This window comes from Haplochromis burtoni, unplaced genomic scaffold (genome assembly GCF_018398535.1).
Source record: "Haplochromis burtoni strain Fernald_Lab_line unplaced genomic scaffold, NCSU_Asbu1 Contig_15, whole genome shotgun sequence".
Lineage (NCBI taxonomy): Eukaryota > Metazoa > Chordata > Actinopteri > Cichliformes > Cichlidae > Haplochromis > Haplochromis burtoni.
This window is the reverse complement of record NW_024582376.1, coordinates 1,250,542-1,265,450: the sequence shown is the minus strand read 5'-3', so window position 1 is coordinate 1,265,450 and position 14,909 is coordinate 1,250,542. Positions and strand designations below refer to the sequence as shown.

Below are 14,909 nucleotides of genomic sequence, written 5' to 3'. Positions count from 1 at the left end.
GCACGCTATTTCATGCCTTGAAAATTTGTACAGAACTTCAAAGAGGGGACTGAGACCTACCCTAAGCTAGAAAAATCGTTTTAAATTTCCATTCAGTACTACCATGACTTTTATACTTTTGAAATAATCTGTAGGTTACTAGACTGACTGCCATGAAGCGTCCATATTTTTTCCAGCCATTTTAACCTCTTATCCAGTTTAGGGTCATGGGGGCAGGTGGGTGAGTGGGTTAGAGGTCATCAAAGATAGCCCTTTCAAGTGTTAGTAACGTGTCAGTTTAGAGAATGGTGGTTTTCATTTTGGCAGTTGTTGTTTTTTAATGACCCAAATTAGTTTGTAGGATTTTTAACCACAGTTGAGGTGGCTGCTGGATGCGTTCTCCACTAACTCTGTTGGTTAATCTTATGATCGATTTTGTTGTTGTTGTTGTTGTTGTTTTTTTGCTTTTGAAGGAGCCGGGGGTGGCAGAAAACACTTGAAAGCAACTGGCTTTGAGGGCAAATCCTACTAAAACTGGCTCCCTTGACTCCCCTGACTTTTCATTTGGTGTAACACAATTGACATTTTAATCAGCCCCAGATGTACATTGTGCTAATTAGCGAACGCTAGTGAACATTATAGTCAAGCTCACTATAATACCACTAATCTGCCCTCAAAGCTGGAGTAGATACAGTGCATACAACAGAGCAACTAGAGTGGAGTCTAAAGAGTGGAGTCAAACAAACCTTTTTCACTGATGAGAACAGCCAGGGATAATTTGCTTTCTGATCCGCATCTCCATTTTTGCCACTGTGAATTGGTCCCGGGACCTTAAAGACTTCGCTCAAAGCCTCCGTTTGCTTCACAAAGTCTGCACACAAACAGCAGAAAGAAAATCTTTGAATTGGCCTGTTCAAGTTAATGTAGTCACCAACACCCAGTGAGGACTGCCCCTCTACAGCATGAATGGTCATCCAGGAATCGCAGGAGAATTATTTCATAGATACGGTACTAATTGTGGAGAGATTTGCGAACACGACAAATTGGACAAGGTGCAGTTTATGAATAAACATGGAGGTGATTTGTATTCATCAGCATGACTTCTCAAGTCATGAGTGTTTCTTTAAACAATGGTGACCCTGCTTCTTATTATGTAAATGATAAAAACCTCATTTGAATGTATGTATTTCACTGAAGCATTATAATGTGTTCCCTGGGAGCACATCATTGACTTTTGACTTTAAAATTACTTGCAAAGCTGAAAGGAACAACTTGACTATTTGTTGTTTATGCATTTATTTTTCTGAGTTCAAACACTGGTCTGATGAAACTGATGTGCACTAGTAATCTTATTAAAATCCGATTGCTGTGGCTCTGCTCTAGATGCTTGAATGCAAAACTGCACGTAGTGCAGGATATCTCTAAATCTTGTTCCACGTCTGGCTAGTAACCTGGACTGCCCTCTCCAACAAGTTTTACATTTAAAACATTTAAATTCATAAGAAAAAGCCCAAAAGCATCCTTTTGCCGCACCTGAAAACGGTGGCCTCTTCCTGTGATCATCGTCCCAGCACTGCTTCATGATGCTGATCATCTGTTCACACTCAGGGGGCCTCTGATCGGGTATCATAGTCACACAGGGCCTCTTCCCCTGCGACACCTGTAAGAGCACTGTGGTCACACTGCAACCTGCATCCAGATTTAGATGTAGATGAGCACATGCAGTAAGCAGTGAATGGAGCAAAGTGAACCTACTTGTTTGATGGCTTTTTTCAAAGTGTGTGTAGGGCACTGAGCCAAAGTATTCATTTGGGAGAGTGTAATTTTCTTCTTCTACAAATGATTCCTCTGATTATCCCTCTAATGTTTAAGTTCTCACATAAAAATAGCCACACTTTTAACCTCAAAATCCGATTATTTTTCTCTAAAACATTGTGGTTATGAATCCTTAGTGGCTTATTATCAATGTGGTATTGGTCTAGACATACCAAATGAATCATTGTGCTTTTAACGTGTTTGTGGGTTTGTGCGTCATTACCATACTAAGCTTGCAGACAGTTACTGTCGATATGCCAAGTTAAGATAACAACCTCTTGGCTTTGACTTTACTTTGAAAGCAGTATAAAGTTGATCTAATTCTGTAGGAAGACATCTGGCTTTTCTAACTCGTCTGACTTGCCACTTCAAAATCTTCACAGACAATTGTTTTCTCAGAAAGAAATGTCTAATAATGGAATCATGAGTACTAATTAAGCCAGTTTACCCTAAAGCACATTTTGGTGACATGTTTTAAAGCTTCTGCGAGTTTTGTTTCATATGTTTCACAATGTTATTCACATCATTTAAGAACTATTTCTAAAAACACGGAAATGAAATCCCTTCATGTTTATGCAGTGTTACATAATTCCTTTCTAAAGAAACGCCTATTAATCATGGAATGAAGATGGGATTCATTTCAAATGAATAATTTCCTACCTGCATACGGTTTCTGTTGTGTCAGAATTTCCCACATCACAATTCCAAAGCTGCAAATCAAAGCAGAAGGAAGCACTTCAGTCCTGGCGTTCTCATTCTGGCATACTGTGTATTCATTGAACTTTGTGGATGTCCTCCTCACACATAAAAGGCATTGAAAGCTCTTTTTTGTTCAATGAAAAGCTTTTCAGCAATGAAAAATAAATAAATAAAAGTGCAAAAACGAGTGAGTGATATACATCTAATATGTCCCTCTGACTTCTGAAAGATTAAAGTATATATATTGTACAGCAAGGTTACACTGTGTGAAGTGTGAACTGTGCGCTGAATCAGAAAAAAAGCTGTGATTCTGATGGTGCAATTTCAAAAACACCCTTGGCAAGTCACCTGTAAACATCAAAGGTAGTTCCTGGAGGATCGGGGGAGTGAGTGAAGGTCTCTGGAGGAATGTAACTTATGTTCCCTCTAGCAGCCAGACGCTCCATGAACAAGGTCTTGTTCATGCCCTCCTCCCAGTGGATTAAACCAAAATCTGAAATCTTAGTGAAAAAAAACCACACATACACACACACAGACACACACAAAACAAGAATAAGACAATGTTATCGAATTATCATAGAGCGCTCTGCAGAGCTCAGAATAAGCCAGGAGTTCATTTTAAGTTTCCAGAAGTTTACTGACCTTGATGTGGAGATGATCGTCCACAAGGATATTGGAAGTCTTTAGGTTAAGATGGAGTAGTGGAGGTTTCATGCTGTGAAGGAAATTCATGCCCAAGGAGGTCTCATGAATCATCTGAAACTTCTTCGGCCACATCAAACTGTGACTGGCTAGAAGATTGTTCAGGGACCCATTACTCATGTACTCCATCACAAGTGCAGTCACTTCACTGCACATGCCATATATGGGAATTATGTACTTGAATTTCAATTTGGCTATGCTGGACACCTCCTCTATTATTTTCCTGGAATAGAAAAAAAAAGGCTGTGATTTTATTTGAATTTTGAACTTTGACCACTGGAAATGTTTTCTGTGAAAAACATCAAAAGTAGATGTGGTGAGAGCGATGGATACAATGAATCCAATAGTTTTTGTACAATTCAAGATGAAGTCCGAGTCCAATAAGCATTACCAAATGTTAGTTTAATCTTGAATTTGTTCCAGTTCACTGATATTTGCCTTGGGCAATATACTGTTTACCTTTTTTAGAATAGGTAGTGATGAATCTCTTGGCTTAAGCCATGTTAATTCTGTAGTTGGTTAATGTTTAACTAATACATATTCACCAATCAGTTGTCATGTCTGGTTCAGAGGAGCAGAAATGTGTGTGATTAATCATAGCTGTGTTGTAACAAGTCCACGTGGTGTTTCGCATTGCATTGTTCTGTACAGCCGTTACACTCCTACTGCCAAGTCTAAGTGCTCCCTGTTGCCTGTGATGGTGTTAATTTAGGCCTTCAGAGAGTGCGTGGTGCTATAATATAGTGGGGTGGGATTCGTTGAAAGCTTTGTCATATTACAATAAGATATCCTGGTATCACAAATGCTAATTAAACGATAAGCTGTGGGCCTTTCCTTTCTATAGACCCAATATTCTTCAAAGTATTCTAACAATTATAACTTAGTTCCCACCTGTAAAAGTTGTTTCCACACAAGGTTGTGTCAAACATTTTCAACGCACAGTTTTCCCGCCAGAGCTTGACCTTGACCTGGTACACCTCACCAGATTTGCATTTAGCCACCTTGATCCAGTCAGCCTCAAAATCATCCTTCTGGAAGTTCCTGAACTGCCCAGGAGCTCGGTCAAGGCGATCCATGAGTGCAAAGCTCCTCTCTCACACAACCCCTCAAAACAATCTCAGTCTCTAATCCTTCACATCAACAGGGTTTATCTTCCAGATCAACATTGATGAGCAGCACCGCAGGAGCTTGTGTCTCACACGGGGAGAGAAAAAGCCCAAGAACACAGACACACTTTAAAATAAGTGGAGCTAGCTGTGTGGAAGTTACGAGGAGTGACATCCAAACTAAACTACACTCCAGATCTGTGGGCGGAGCGGAGCTGAGTTGTAGAACTTGTTTGCTCTGCAATGCTGCAAAGCTGGTTTTTAGCAGCCGAGACTGCTGTCATTGCTTTCGGTCAATAGTGAAAGAAATTTTTCTTTCTCCTCTGATGCCAAGTTGCGATAATTTTTACATGCCAGTGCACTCATGTTATACCATTCTGTTTAGTGTGTCTGTCAAAACACTAAAACCACCAGAAGTAAGGTGAATGAGACTGAACACATCACTGCAGTGGTCTGCTGGGGGACCTGCGGGTCAAAGAGGTGGTTTTATTATTATGGCTGATCACAGTAACCTTACTGGCTCATGATCCATTCACTTCAACAAGGCACACCACTGACACATATAGTTGAATGGCTCAGTTGCAATCTGAGTTGAAGGATATGCCCATTATTAACACACACACACACACACACACACACACACACACACACAAAGCTTTCACATTCTGCTTGCTTGTGCTTTTATTTAGAGTTCACTCTCCTGCACTGGTGTTCTTATGCCTGTGTGCCTGTGTGTCAGGTTGCTCAGACATCCAAGGCGTCTGCAGGTCCCAGTCCACTGTTGCATAAGAGACACTGATTAGACGATATTCAACAGCTCTGTCACTCAGCCTGAATCTCACGCTCCACCTCTTCTCCTAAAATCTGAGCCAAAACCACACCTGAGTACTACAATCAGTTTTTAAGATCAATAACCCATCAGAACCCCCTACAGTAATGTAATCTGGTGGCTCTGCTTTGCCTTGGGAATGGTTTGACTCAATTTTTCCCCTTAGCAGGGAGGTTCAATGCAACTGCAACTCAGACAAGGTTGATGGGAGTGTTCTCTTCAAATTGATGATGCCTCCATCCATATGATGTACGGCATTGATTGAATAGCTGCGATAGCTATGAAAATTTTGTCGTCATAGACATACTAGACAGTGCTCTGTACTGCCACCATAAAAAGACTAATTGAGGGAATGTGTTTTCAAAAAATGTTATTCATTGTTCCTGCAGAGCTCCAAAGATTTGAACAATCATTTTGACACACACTGACCCTGGAGCTGTTTCGGCAGCATGTGGTAGCCCAGCACCTGGAAAATCTCATCTAACTCATCTAGTAGGCGACGTTTTGTCACAAAGCTCTACTCTCTTTTTTTAAAGCTTATTCTTTGTTCAGGCACTTACTTTTTAGTTATTCATTTGTTTTTTAATGTGTTGGGCACTGAACTGCACGCCAGCTGGTTTCTCTGAGATTAGATGTGAAATCAAAGACGGTGTGCAAACACATTAGCAAACACCTTGTCTTTGTATGAACTTCAAGTAGAGGACACAAAGTGACTGTCAAAATAAGAAATGATATAAAAAGTTTGAAAACAGTCATAGTCATAAGAATATGATGTGTTTCTCATTTAAAGTTCAAAATTACCTGAAACTGTGTGGAAAATTGACTGAATAACTTTAGAAATCTTTGAGCATTCATTATGTGTAAGCATCCACTACCACAAAACAATCAAGATCATCGTTTTACCTACACCTTACCCTCAGCCTAGCTGGTTTTCCTGCCACAGTTTAAGACACAGAGATGCAGAGAAAATGAAATAAGAAAAGACTTTGACCTGGTAGAGTCTTATTGTTTTCTGCATACAAGAAGAAGGACATCATTTCAATTACATTGTGCCTCTATCTTCGTTAAGGCTGGAACGAGGCACAGCATTGCTTCATTCTATGGAGCTGGTCATAGAGTTAATTTAGCATATTCCAAATGTATCAATAATCCTTAATAATGAATTGTAAATTTAGCAGCATGTGATAATAGTGCACAGGCACTATTATCTGTGAACCCATTTCCTCTCCCAATCTTTCACAACATTTATCGTGAAGGATTGGGAGCCTTACATTTTCTAATTATGTATTTCCATCTTTCTGCATCATTAAAGCGGGCTGTTCCTTAAGAGAAAAGATTAAACTGCCCGGCTTATGCAAAAGGATTACGGTAATAGAAAGCTCATTCAGGAAGATGAGAAAACAAAGACGTCCTCTACCTTCTCTTCTATTCCCACCTGCTGTTCTGGTTTATAGGCTCATTCAGTTATACTCCACCACCATTCAACCCCCTTTAGAGCTAAATTTATCTTGGGACATGAGGTTTTGTTGCAGTGTTAACGATAGTGATGAACTCCCACATACATTTATAGACACACACACACATATATAAATGATTCCTGTGGGTCCCTGGTAGCTTTGGTACTCATTTGGGCCGTCTCCCTTGGGTTTCTTGATTCCCATATAGCAAATTTAGAATAAATATGGTTCCCTTGAGAGCAAAAGTCCAGCAAAAATTCCCAGTTGTCTGCAACTCTCTCTGTGAAGTCTATCTCTTATTGTGTGTGTTTTTGTCTTACTTTTTACACAACACATATAAATGTGATTCATCAGGTTCTCTACGCATAATGCACATCTTATGAGAGACCAACCACAGCCCAGCATTCTGCTGTCATTTCATCCTCTGAGCTAGCTTTTTGTTCAGGCTTTCATTTGTGAGACATGGTTAGAATTTTTTGGTTAATAATTCTACTTCTAAAGGATTTTCCCTTCCCGGCTTCTTTTAAAAGTGTCGGCTCTCCCTGCAGGGATGCAGAGCGCATGTGGAACACATCTACAGGGTCACATTCATTTAGACATGTCCTATTGATTATATGTTTATTTTGCAAAGCCCAAAATGGGATAATCTCTAACTATATTATTGTGAGGCTTTACAAGATTATAGATTCATTATTTCTGCAGAGCACTATCAAAGGGCATTGTGGTGAGCTGTGAATGCCGTTGCACTCATATATAGGAAGACATGAGCAGAATTAATAGTTTAATGATATGAAAGATCTTCACTTAATACAAGGTCACATTTGTTTTATTTTGACAGCATATCTTCTTCCACAAAGACCAGAAAGGCTGTTTTCATCACAGGCATAAAATATGCCCTGCTTAGATATATTTTTTTTATTCTGCAGATGGCAAAAGTGTCAACCCCTCAACTCAAGTCCTAACTACCCAATCACTTTCATTCATCCTACAGAGACGGGTGCAATAATAAATGAATTTAACATTCACTGACAGCCACAGCGTCATGCCTCACTAACTAGCACTATTATTTAGGAGAGACTCATGGATTGATGTTCTAGTGTAAAGCAGGCATCCGTGATAAGATTTCAGATCGGCTACCTGAGGGTGGAAGTCTGTCTTCATTGATGGAACCCACATCTTTAGCTCAGCCAATGGCATTAGCAAGCTTCACCACACCCGGTAAGCTGACTGGTTAGAGCTAAAGGGTTTTCGTCCTCTAATGGCTAACAAGCTTAACTCCAGCATTTCTTATTAATATTCTGTGAACACAGACGCCACCACTGGACTAGAACATTGCTGGGCCTCTCAAGAGCATCATTTTTTACTCATTATTTATTTCTACAGAATAATAAATATTGTCACAATGTTAAAAAAAAAAAAAAAAGGAATAATATAATGGTTACCAAAAAAAGAGTCAGACTGAAAAACTGTGAAATAATTATTTATCCTTTGTGTAGTGGTTCAAAATCTGAGGGTGCAGTAATTTAGTAGTGTTTCAAATTTAAATCCCATTTAATATAAAGCAGGGTCTGTTTCGATTTGCCTAGATCAGCCAAAGTCAAGAGTCATTCTGCACACTGTGCTGTGGCCTACTTAACACCTGAGAAAATCCCATGGAGCTCACCTAAAAAAAAGAAAGTGATGTATATTTTGGAAAATTGTATTCAAAAAACATGAATAACACAGGCTGTTGGCTATGTTTTTCGTAATGCTACCCAGTCATATTCAAAGTGACCCACCTGACCCTAACATCCATTTAAAAGCAGCACATTCTGGTCAGGTTAATATCACAAACTGACCATCTCCTAATACCAGTTTTAATTCACTTTTTACATTAATAAATAAATGTTTATACACCTCTAACTCTACACATGTGAGTAATTTCAAACTGAATTACTGTGGCTTACCTGCAGTAACTTCACCAGCAGTGCCCACCCCACACTGTGGGAATCACTGGCCTAGGCACACGCAAAGTAACATATAATTTACTTATTGTTTGGACTTTGATTTAAAGGTATATTATGTAAATTCTGATACCATTAGTTAAAAACATGTCTGCTAGTGCATGAAAGTGGGAGCACAGGAGTTGTTGTCTTCGCCAATGTGTCATATTTTGGCTTAAAATGGACTCAAGGAGCAGGCTGGTTAATATTTAGGGGCAGCTGGTAATTGGCTGGGGAGGATGGTTTATCAGGGACGCGACCAGGAGCCCTGCCAGAAGAAGAGAGAAAGTGTTAACAGCAGCCAAGATCAATTGAACAAGACATTGCAGACTTGTTTAATTAAGTTCCACTATCTTCTTTTTGGTCTTATGAATAAAGTTTCCAGAGATGTTCACGGCTGGTTGGCCAAAATCCAAATCAGACCAGGGGTGCAGGGAATGGTGTTCAGGCAGGTGGAAAGCAGGTAAATCCATTCCTATCCAAGGAAAGGAAGTGACTGATTGAAGCAGGCGAGAGTAGCTGGAGGTGTTTGAAATATTCTTCAGGTAGGTTGCGATTCAGATTTATAGGACAGGCTCCAGAAAGGAGATGACAAAACTGGGTTGTGAAGGAAAAAGCACAAACACTAAATGTAGCAGGGAGGGACTTATTATAATTATGATCATCATCATCATCAATCAATCACCGGCCAGGATTTGAAGACCAGCTCTAGCCTCCACTCTTCGCCAGATGGTCTGCTACCTCATGGTGGGAAATCAGCTCATATAATATTGCTTAATGTTCATGTTCCTCCTCATGTTATTTTAACATGATTTTCTCCCTGCATCTTCAGTATCCACGCTCTAGGTTCAATACTCACCTGTCTCTCACCATGTCTTCCAGTGCTGGTCAACTCAGTCTTCATGTTTCTTACTTGTCTGCTCTCCTGCCTGCAACAATCCTCCGGACACTGAAAAGGGAAAAAGGTTGTACATCTTGGCTACTCACTCCTTGACTCTCTCGGACACTCACCTAGCTGCCTCCCCTGTTTCATGTGCGTCACACATGAAACAGATATTCCCATTAACTTTTACACTGAATCCGTCAAATCAGATCTTCATAGATTAGAATTAGAAATTTATATTTTGTCCACAAATAGTGGCATAGTTGCAACATGACATAGGTCATGTCATGGTCACAGGGAGATTACCATCGTATTTTTCCTGAAGTCTGACTGACATATTTAGCAGCAGTGAGGGCTTCCATTAATGCCAGGAAATCCAGACATCAGATAAAATGTCATCCAAGACACTGTGTTCTGGGCACCTTGCAATGTTTATGAATACAAGTTAGAGAAATTTTCGATTTCTATAACTATGAAGTCTGAGTTTATACTTTTAACAGCAACACTGAGAATGTTAATAGATAGAAATACAAAATAAAAGTGCACAGTTTTAGATTCTCCTATAAACCAGCGGTCCCCAACCCCCGGGCCTCGTACTGGTACTGGTCCGTGAGTCGTTTGGTACCGGGCCGCGAGAGTTGAGGCTCAGGTGTGAAATGTATGGTTTTCAGGGTTTTATCGGTTTTCAGCGTTATTTTGTTATCGGGTCTTTTCACGCGTGTTATAAATAAATCTTTTTGTCAGTACCGGTACTGGTTTTATTTTGTTGTATTTATCCGTGACACCTTAAAGGCCGGTCCGTGAAAATATTGTCGGGCATAAACCGGTCCGTGGCGCAAAAAAGGTTGGAGACCGCTGCTATAAACCATTCACAGCATAACACAAGGTCACTGAAACAGTTGTGCAATGAATTAAAAGGATAAACCCCACTTTCTTCCTTTTGTCCAGTGACTATGTGAAACGTGTGTGACTATTACAGAAAATCACCGATGCAAAACCTGAACTCTGATTTCCGATAGTCGCAGAGGGAGGGAGTCTTGAACACCTTGAGCTGAACTCTATGCTGATGGAATCTTATCATTCAAATACTGCCCCTGAATTTCGTGTCTGTTTTTGCTCCCACTAAAAACCCTGAAGGTCATCATCCTTCATTGGAAGTCAGTGTTGAACTCCCTGCACAGCAGTGCACCTACATTCAAAATGAGGAAAGAGAAAGAAACAGCGCTAACAATGTTCCCCAAAAAAACTTTACTGGTGCACATAAAATGGATCAAGGAATATTATGTTAGGAATACTGCTAGAAAGGCTTTTCTGATTTGTATTTTGCTTCATTGTACTTATTAAGGATTCAGATTAGAGATTGAGATCAGGAAAAAATTCTTCTTTAGACACAGATTAAAAGTAAATCAGCACTGATACATATTCTGATATTTTTTTCCCACTATTTCATATTATTAGCCACATCATATTACAGTGTATAGATACAGAAGCAATATTTCAGGGCTGTTGTATGTTCTCTTGCAATAATAAATGAGCTTCTACCACAAAGACTCGATATAGGTAACAAGACACAAATGCATACATTATCGTGTATGAAACAGTTATTCACAAGCCATTATTCTCAAAGTGGGAAACAAAGCATGCTGATTTCTTGCCCCTGGGGATAAAACAAAGGGCTTAAGGTGTTTTTTTTTTATTTGTGAATGATAATCGACTGCTCATGGTTAAGTACAAAATTAGACTGCAACAGCTGTGTCACCTGCGAAAGGCGGTGTGAATTGGATTGCTCCTCATTGTGTAGTCTAGCCTATACCAGCCGATGCAGCTGGCCGCCTCTGCTCTGTGGTTAATATGATTGACTGCTCCACTGTCTGTTGACTAATGCAATTGTCTGCAGCTATTTTGGTAAAGACTTGATCAGTGTAAAAGGCGACGGTCCCTCCTTGGTCATGGAAGGATCAAGTCACCTCCTGGGTGAAGACAGCCGCAGCAGGCTCGTGGCGGAGCCGCCGAGCGGAGCAGCCAGTCACCCCGTTTACGGTAGGCCAGCCACACCAGCAGCAGCATCACTGTGACAAGCGAGGAGCCAACCACCAGGCTGACTATGACCAGAGCCAAGTCCAGTTCTGATGGTTCTGATAAAAACACAAACAAACAGACCGTAAAAGTCACAGCCATGACTTGTTTTTGCAGTGTTCCCTAATCTCTTTTACTTTCATCGTGTAGCTTTATATGACGCACTCATGAGGAGAATATCTAATTTCCTGTCACATCATCTGCCGTGCATGCTCTGTTATCTCAGATCATCATTTTTGTGTAAGGACCAGCTAATAATTACCTATCTCCTCTGGAAAGGTAGAGTTCTTCACTTGTTTCAACATGGGTCCAAAGGATATGCGATTTTTCAGATTGGTGGCAAAAGTTTGCGAGCCCTCTGAGGGAAGTGCACGCCTCTTCTGAAGGCACTGCTACAAAAAGACGAGGAGATATAAAACAATTAAGTTTGGAAAATGGTGAAATAGCTAACAGGTTATTATCTGTTTGGGTGATGGATGGTTGTTCTTTCTGTCTGTGATGATAAACAGAAAGAAATGTGCACGAAACCAACACAAACAAATCACTCCTCTGATAAATATTTTGGAAAAACCTGATTTCTTTCCTGCCAGTTTTTTTTTTAGTTGAATAAAAAGAGCATGAGCAGAAGTGTTTATTTCAAATAAAGAGCTGCAAATATGGATTTGAGCTTGTAAGGAACAGCTTTCATTTAATCTAGGCATCCCATTCTGATTTAGAGCAGCTCAAACTGGGTTTTTGCAATGCAATGTATAGCTTTTCTGTAGCTGATGTGCTTCACCAGAGTGCATAGTCTCACATCAAGTGCAAAGAAGAAACACAATTTGTCACAACAAGAGGGGGGAAAGGAGCAATAGATGTGGACAAAGAAAGTTGCAGATAATGCAGTACAATTTGTGTCAAAGCTCAAACTCTCAAAGTGTTTTACTGCTCTATAAGATGGAGCTTTTATCATCTATCATATATCCCCACTGTTTTACATGACCACTGTAACAGGAAAAAACAAAAGAAAAATGGCTGAGAACTTAGCAATACTAGAATCACAGCTGCTGTGGGAGCTGTGGAAGTGCTCTTCAAAGCCAGACATCAAAATGAGTCTCTGGAGTTTTTCCTCTCTTTCACCTCCGCCCTCTAACATGCACTTGTCAGATGATTCCCCTTTTCTCATTAAATCAGAGCCCTCATTCCCAAAACAGCAGGATACAGGGGTTGGTATTAGAGCTGCTTGTCTAGTGCTATTCTCTAACTTTGTGAAGACCTCATCTAACCTATAGTGTGTCTATAATCACGTGACCAGGGTTCCAGGCTGTGTGTTTGATTCCTGGGGTTTGACTCCGGTCTTTGTAATCTTGCTAAAGAGTGAGATGTATAAAATACTTATTAGTATTAGCAATGGCATGTTGCATTAGTTGTACCAAAGGATTCTTTTAACTTTGATTCTTAAAAATTATGTATGCCTATGCTTTCAAATAATTTTCATTTACCGTCTCTCTTTGCTCTTGTACCCAACCAATTTAAAGGAGCCCGCTCACTTCTAGTCTGTCTCCATGTTTTCCGTGTCACAAAATTTAAATTACCTTCAGTCGCTTGCTCTTTCATTCTCTCACATCATTACGCTGTGCACCCACTGCAATCTTACCCTTTCACAGTCAGAGTGGTTCCTCAGGCAGACACTCAGATCGCAGTGTAGGTACACTACTGAGTAATTAATCATTTGGAAGAGACTGATGGTGAAGCTGGCACTCGTTGACAAGGCAGTGGGCAGTAGTGTGATCCCTGCTGGTTCTGCTGCTAACCTGAGGCACCAAAACAAATGCAGAGTATAACCTTAGTGGATTTTTTTTTCTTTAAAAGAAATAGCGGAATGTTTAAGGAAAAGCAGTTAAAGTGAGAAAATCCTGCCACAGGCCATGGAAGCTGCAGTAATCAATAAACAGTGCACCCTTTTTGTGTCAATATTTTGGATTGGACTGAGCTGAACACTTAAAAAAACAATAAATCATATTAGGTAAATGTCAGTTTTTGTTTTAGGGTGTTGTAAGATTGGTAGTTATGATATGTAATGTTAATAAGTTTTGCTATAAATTCTGATTTAGCGTCCAGAATATATTCACCAGTGTGCTGATTTTTTAAGCGTTTCCTCAGCTCTTTAGGAGTTATTGAGGTTATTATTTCAAGGTAATTTAAAATGATTTACTGTTTTTTTTTTCTTCATTTCACTCAGGAGAAATACATTTGGAGAAAAAACTGCATATCACTGGTGTAAACATTTTTGTAAGTTTAACAGTCACTCAGACTTTGATATTTTACAGGTTGTCTATTTACAGTATATTGCTGCTTCTCCATATGTGTGGAGTGCACCCAATTTCCATCTATCTGACTGATCCTGGCTCAGAGAGATAACACCATCAACCTACAACAGCCTTCTTTTTATCTAGAATATTTAACTCTTAGAAATGGACCTGCAGCTTCCTGGATTGATGTAAGTTATAGTAAAACTGTTTATCTGGTAAAAAAATAAATAAATAAAAATAAACATTCTTTTAAGCAGTGACAGTCTAGCCCTACGTATAATAACAACCCTGGGCCGTGTGGATAAGTGTTACCTGGTAAAAATGTGATACCTGAATTTTTTTAATTCTTTTATTCCCCCATCACCAGGTCAGAGATTTGGAAAAATTGAACATTTAAACTTATATTTAATCCAAAGTTTGAATGAGACTGCCTAATAACCTCATTACAAGAAGTCAACAAACACTGATGTTATCAAAGACATCAGAATTCTATGCATCCATCCATTTTCTTGACAGTTTATCCAATTCATTGTGGTGGGGGATTGCCGGAACACAAGAGTTGGAAAAGAACACAAACTCTTATTTCCGGCTTTCCTGTTTACCTGGAGAAAAGACAGCAGGTAGAGTTTGCAAGGTCTGGCTGGATGGTTGGAGACAGGCAACAGGAGGTGACCCCGAGGTTTATCTGACTGTTGTTTGTCTTTAGGTTGATAACCACTCTGAGGTTCCCCTGGGCAGGTACAGCATCGCCAGGCTCTACACCTCTCCCAAGGTCAAGACTCATTTCTGCTGTGTAGTTTCCACTGCCACACAGATCCTCTGAAACTTCTGTTATACTACCAACAAATTGGTGTATTTGCAACATGAATCTTAACATATTTACATCATAAATATCTTTAAAGAAGGGCGGCACCAAAAATGTTATTGTGTAAAGTACTGCATATTACATACTTTATGTTACTGCTAAACATACACACATAAACATACATCTTATTTTGTGATTGATTTCTCAATGTAGACATTCGTTTACATCTATTTTGATTTAGTATAGAAATCAGCTTTAGGACTTGCAGTCACATGAGTATCTCAG

General features: G+C 39.7%; 2 protein-coding genes across 2 annotated transcripts in view; both read right to left on the bottom strand.

Moving 5' to 3' along the window:
* ankk1 (ankyrin repeat and kinase domain containing 1) overlaps positions 1 to 4,473 on the bottom strand; it is a 9,420-nt gene extending 4,947 nt beyond the window's left edge. The window contains exons 1-6 of the mRNA XM_005915828.3: positions 4,087 to 4,473; positions 3,136 to 3,418; positions 2,842 to 2,993; positions 2,455 to 2,504; positions 1,513 to 1,668; positions 726 to 850 (exon numbers count right to left, since the gene is read on the bottom strand). Of these exons, the coding sequence (XP_005915890.1) occupies positions 726 to 850; positions 1,513 to 1,668; positions 2,455 to 2,504; positions 2,842 to 2,993; positions 3,136 to 3,418; positions 4,087 to 4,271 (951 nt within the window). The 5' untranslated portion in view covers positions 4,272 to 4,473. The remainder of the gene's footprint in view (positions 1 to 725; positions 851 to 1,512; positions 1,669 to 2,454; positions 2,505 to 2,841; positions 2,994 to 3,135; positions 3,419 to 4,086) is intronic.
* A 6,225-nt stretch (positions 4,474 to 10,698) lies between these two features.
* Positions 10,699 to 14,640, bottom strand: LOC102302888 (uromodulin-like 1). The gene is made up of 4 exons (XM_014330176.2): positions 14,422 to 14,640; positions 13,165 to 13,321; positions 11,791 to 11,920; positions 10,699 to 11,587 (listed from the first exon to the last, which is right to left on the bottom strand). The coding sequence occupies exons 1-4, from the start codon at positions 14,601 to 14,603 to the stop codon at positions 11,400 to 11,402; spliced, it is 657 nt and encodes a 218-aa protein (XP_014185662.2). The 5' UTR covers positions 14,604 to 14,640; the 3' UTR covers positions 10,699 to 11,399.
* Positions 14,641 to 14,909: the final 269 nt, after the last annotated feature.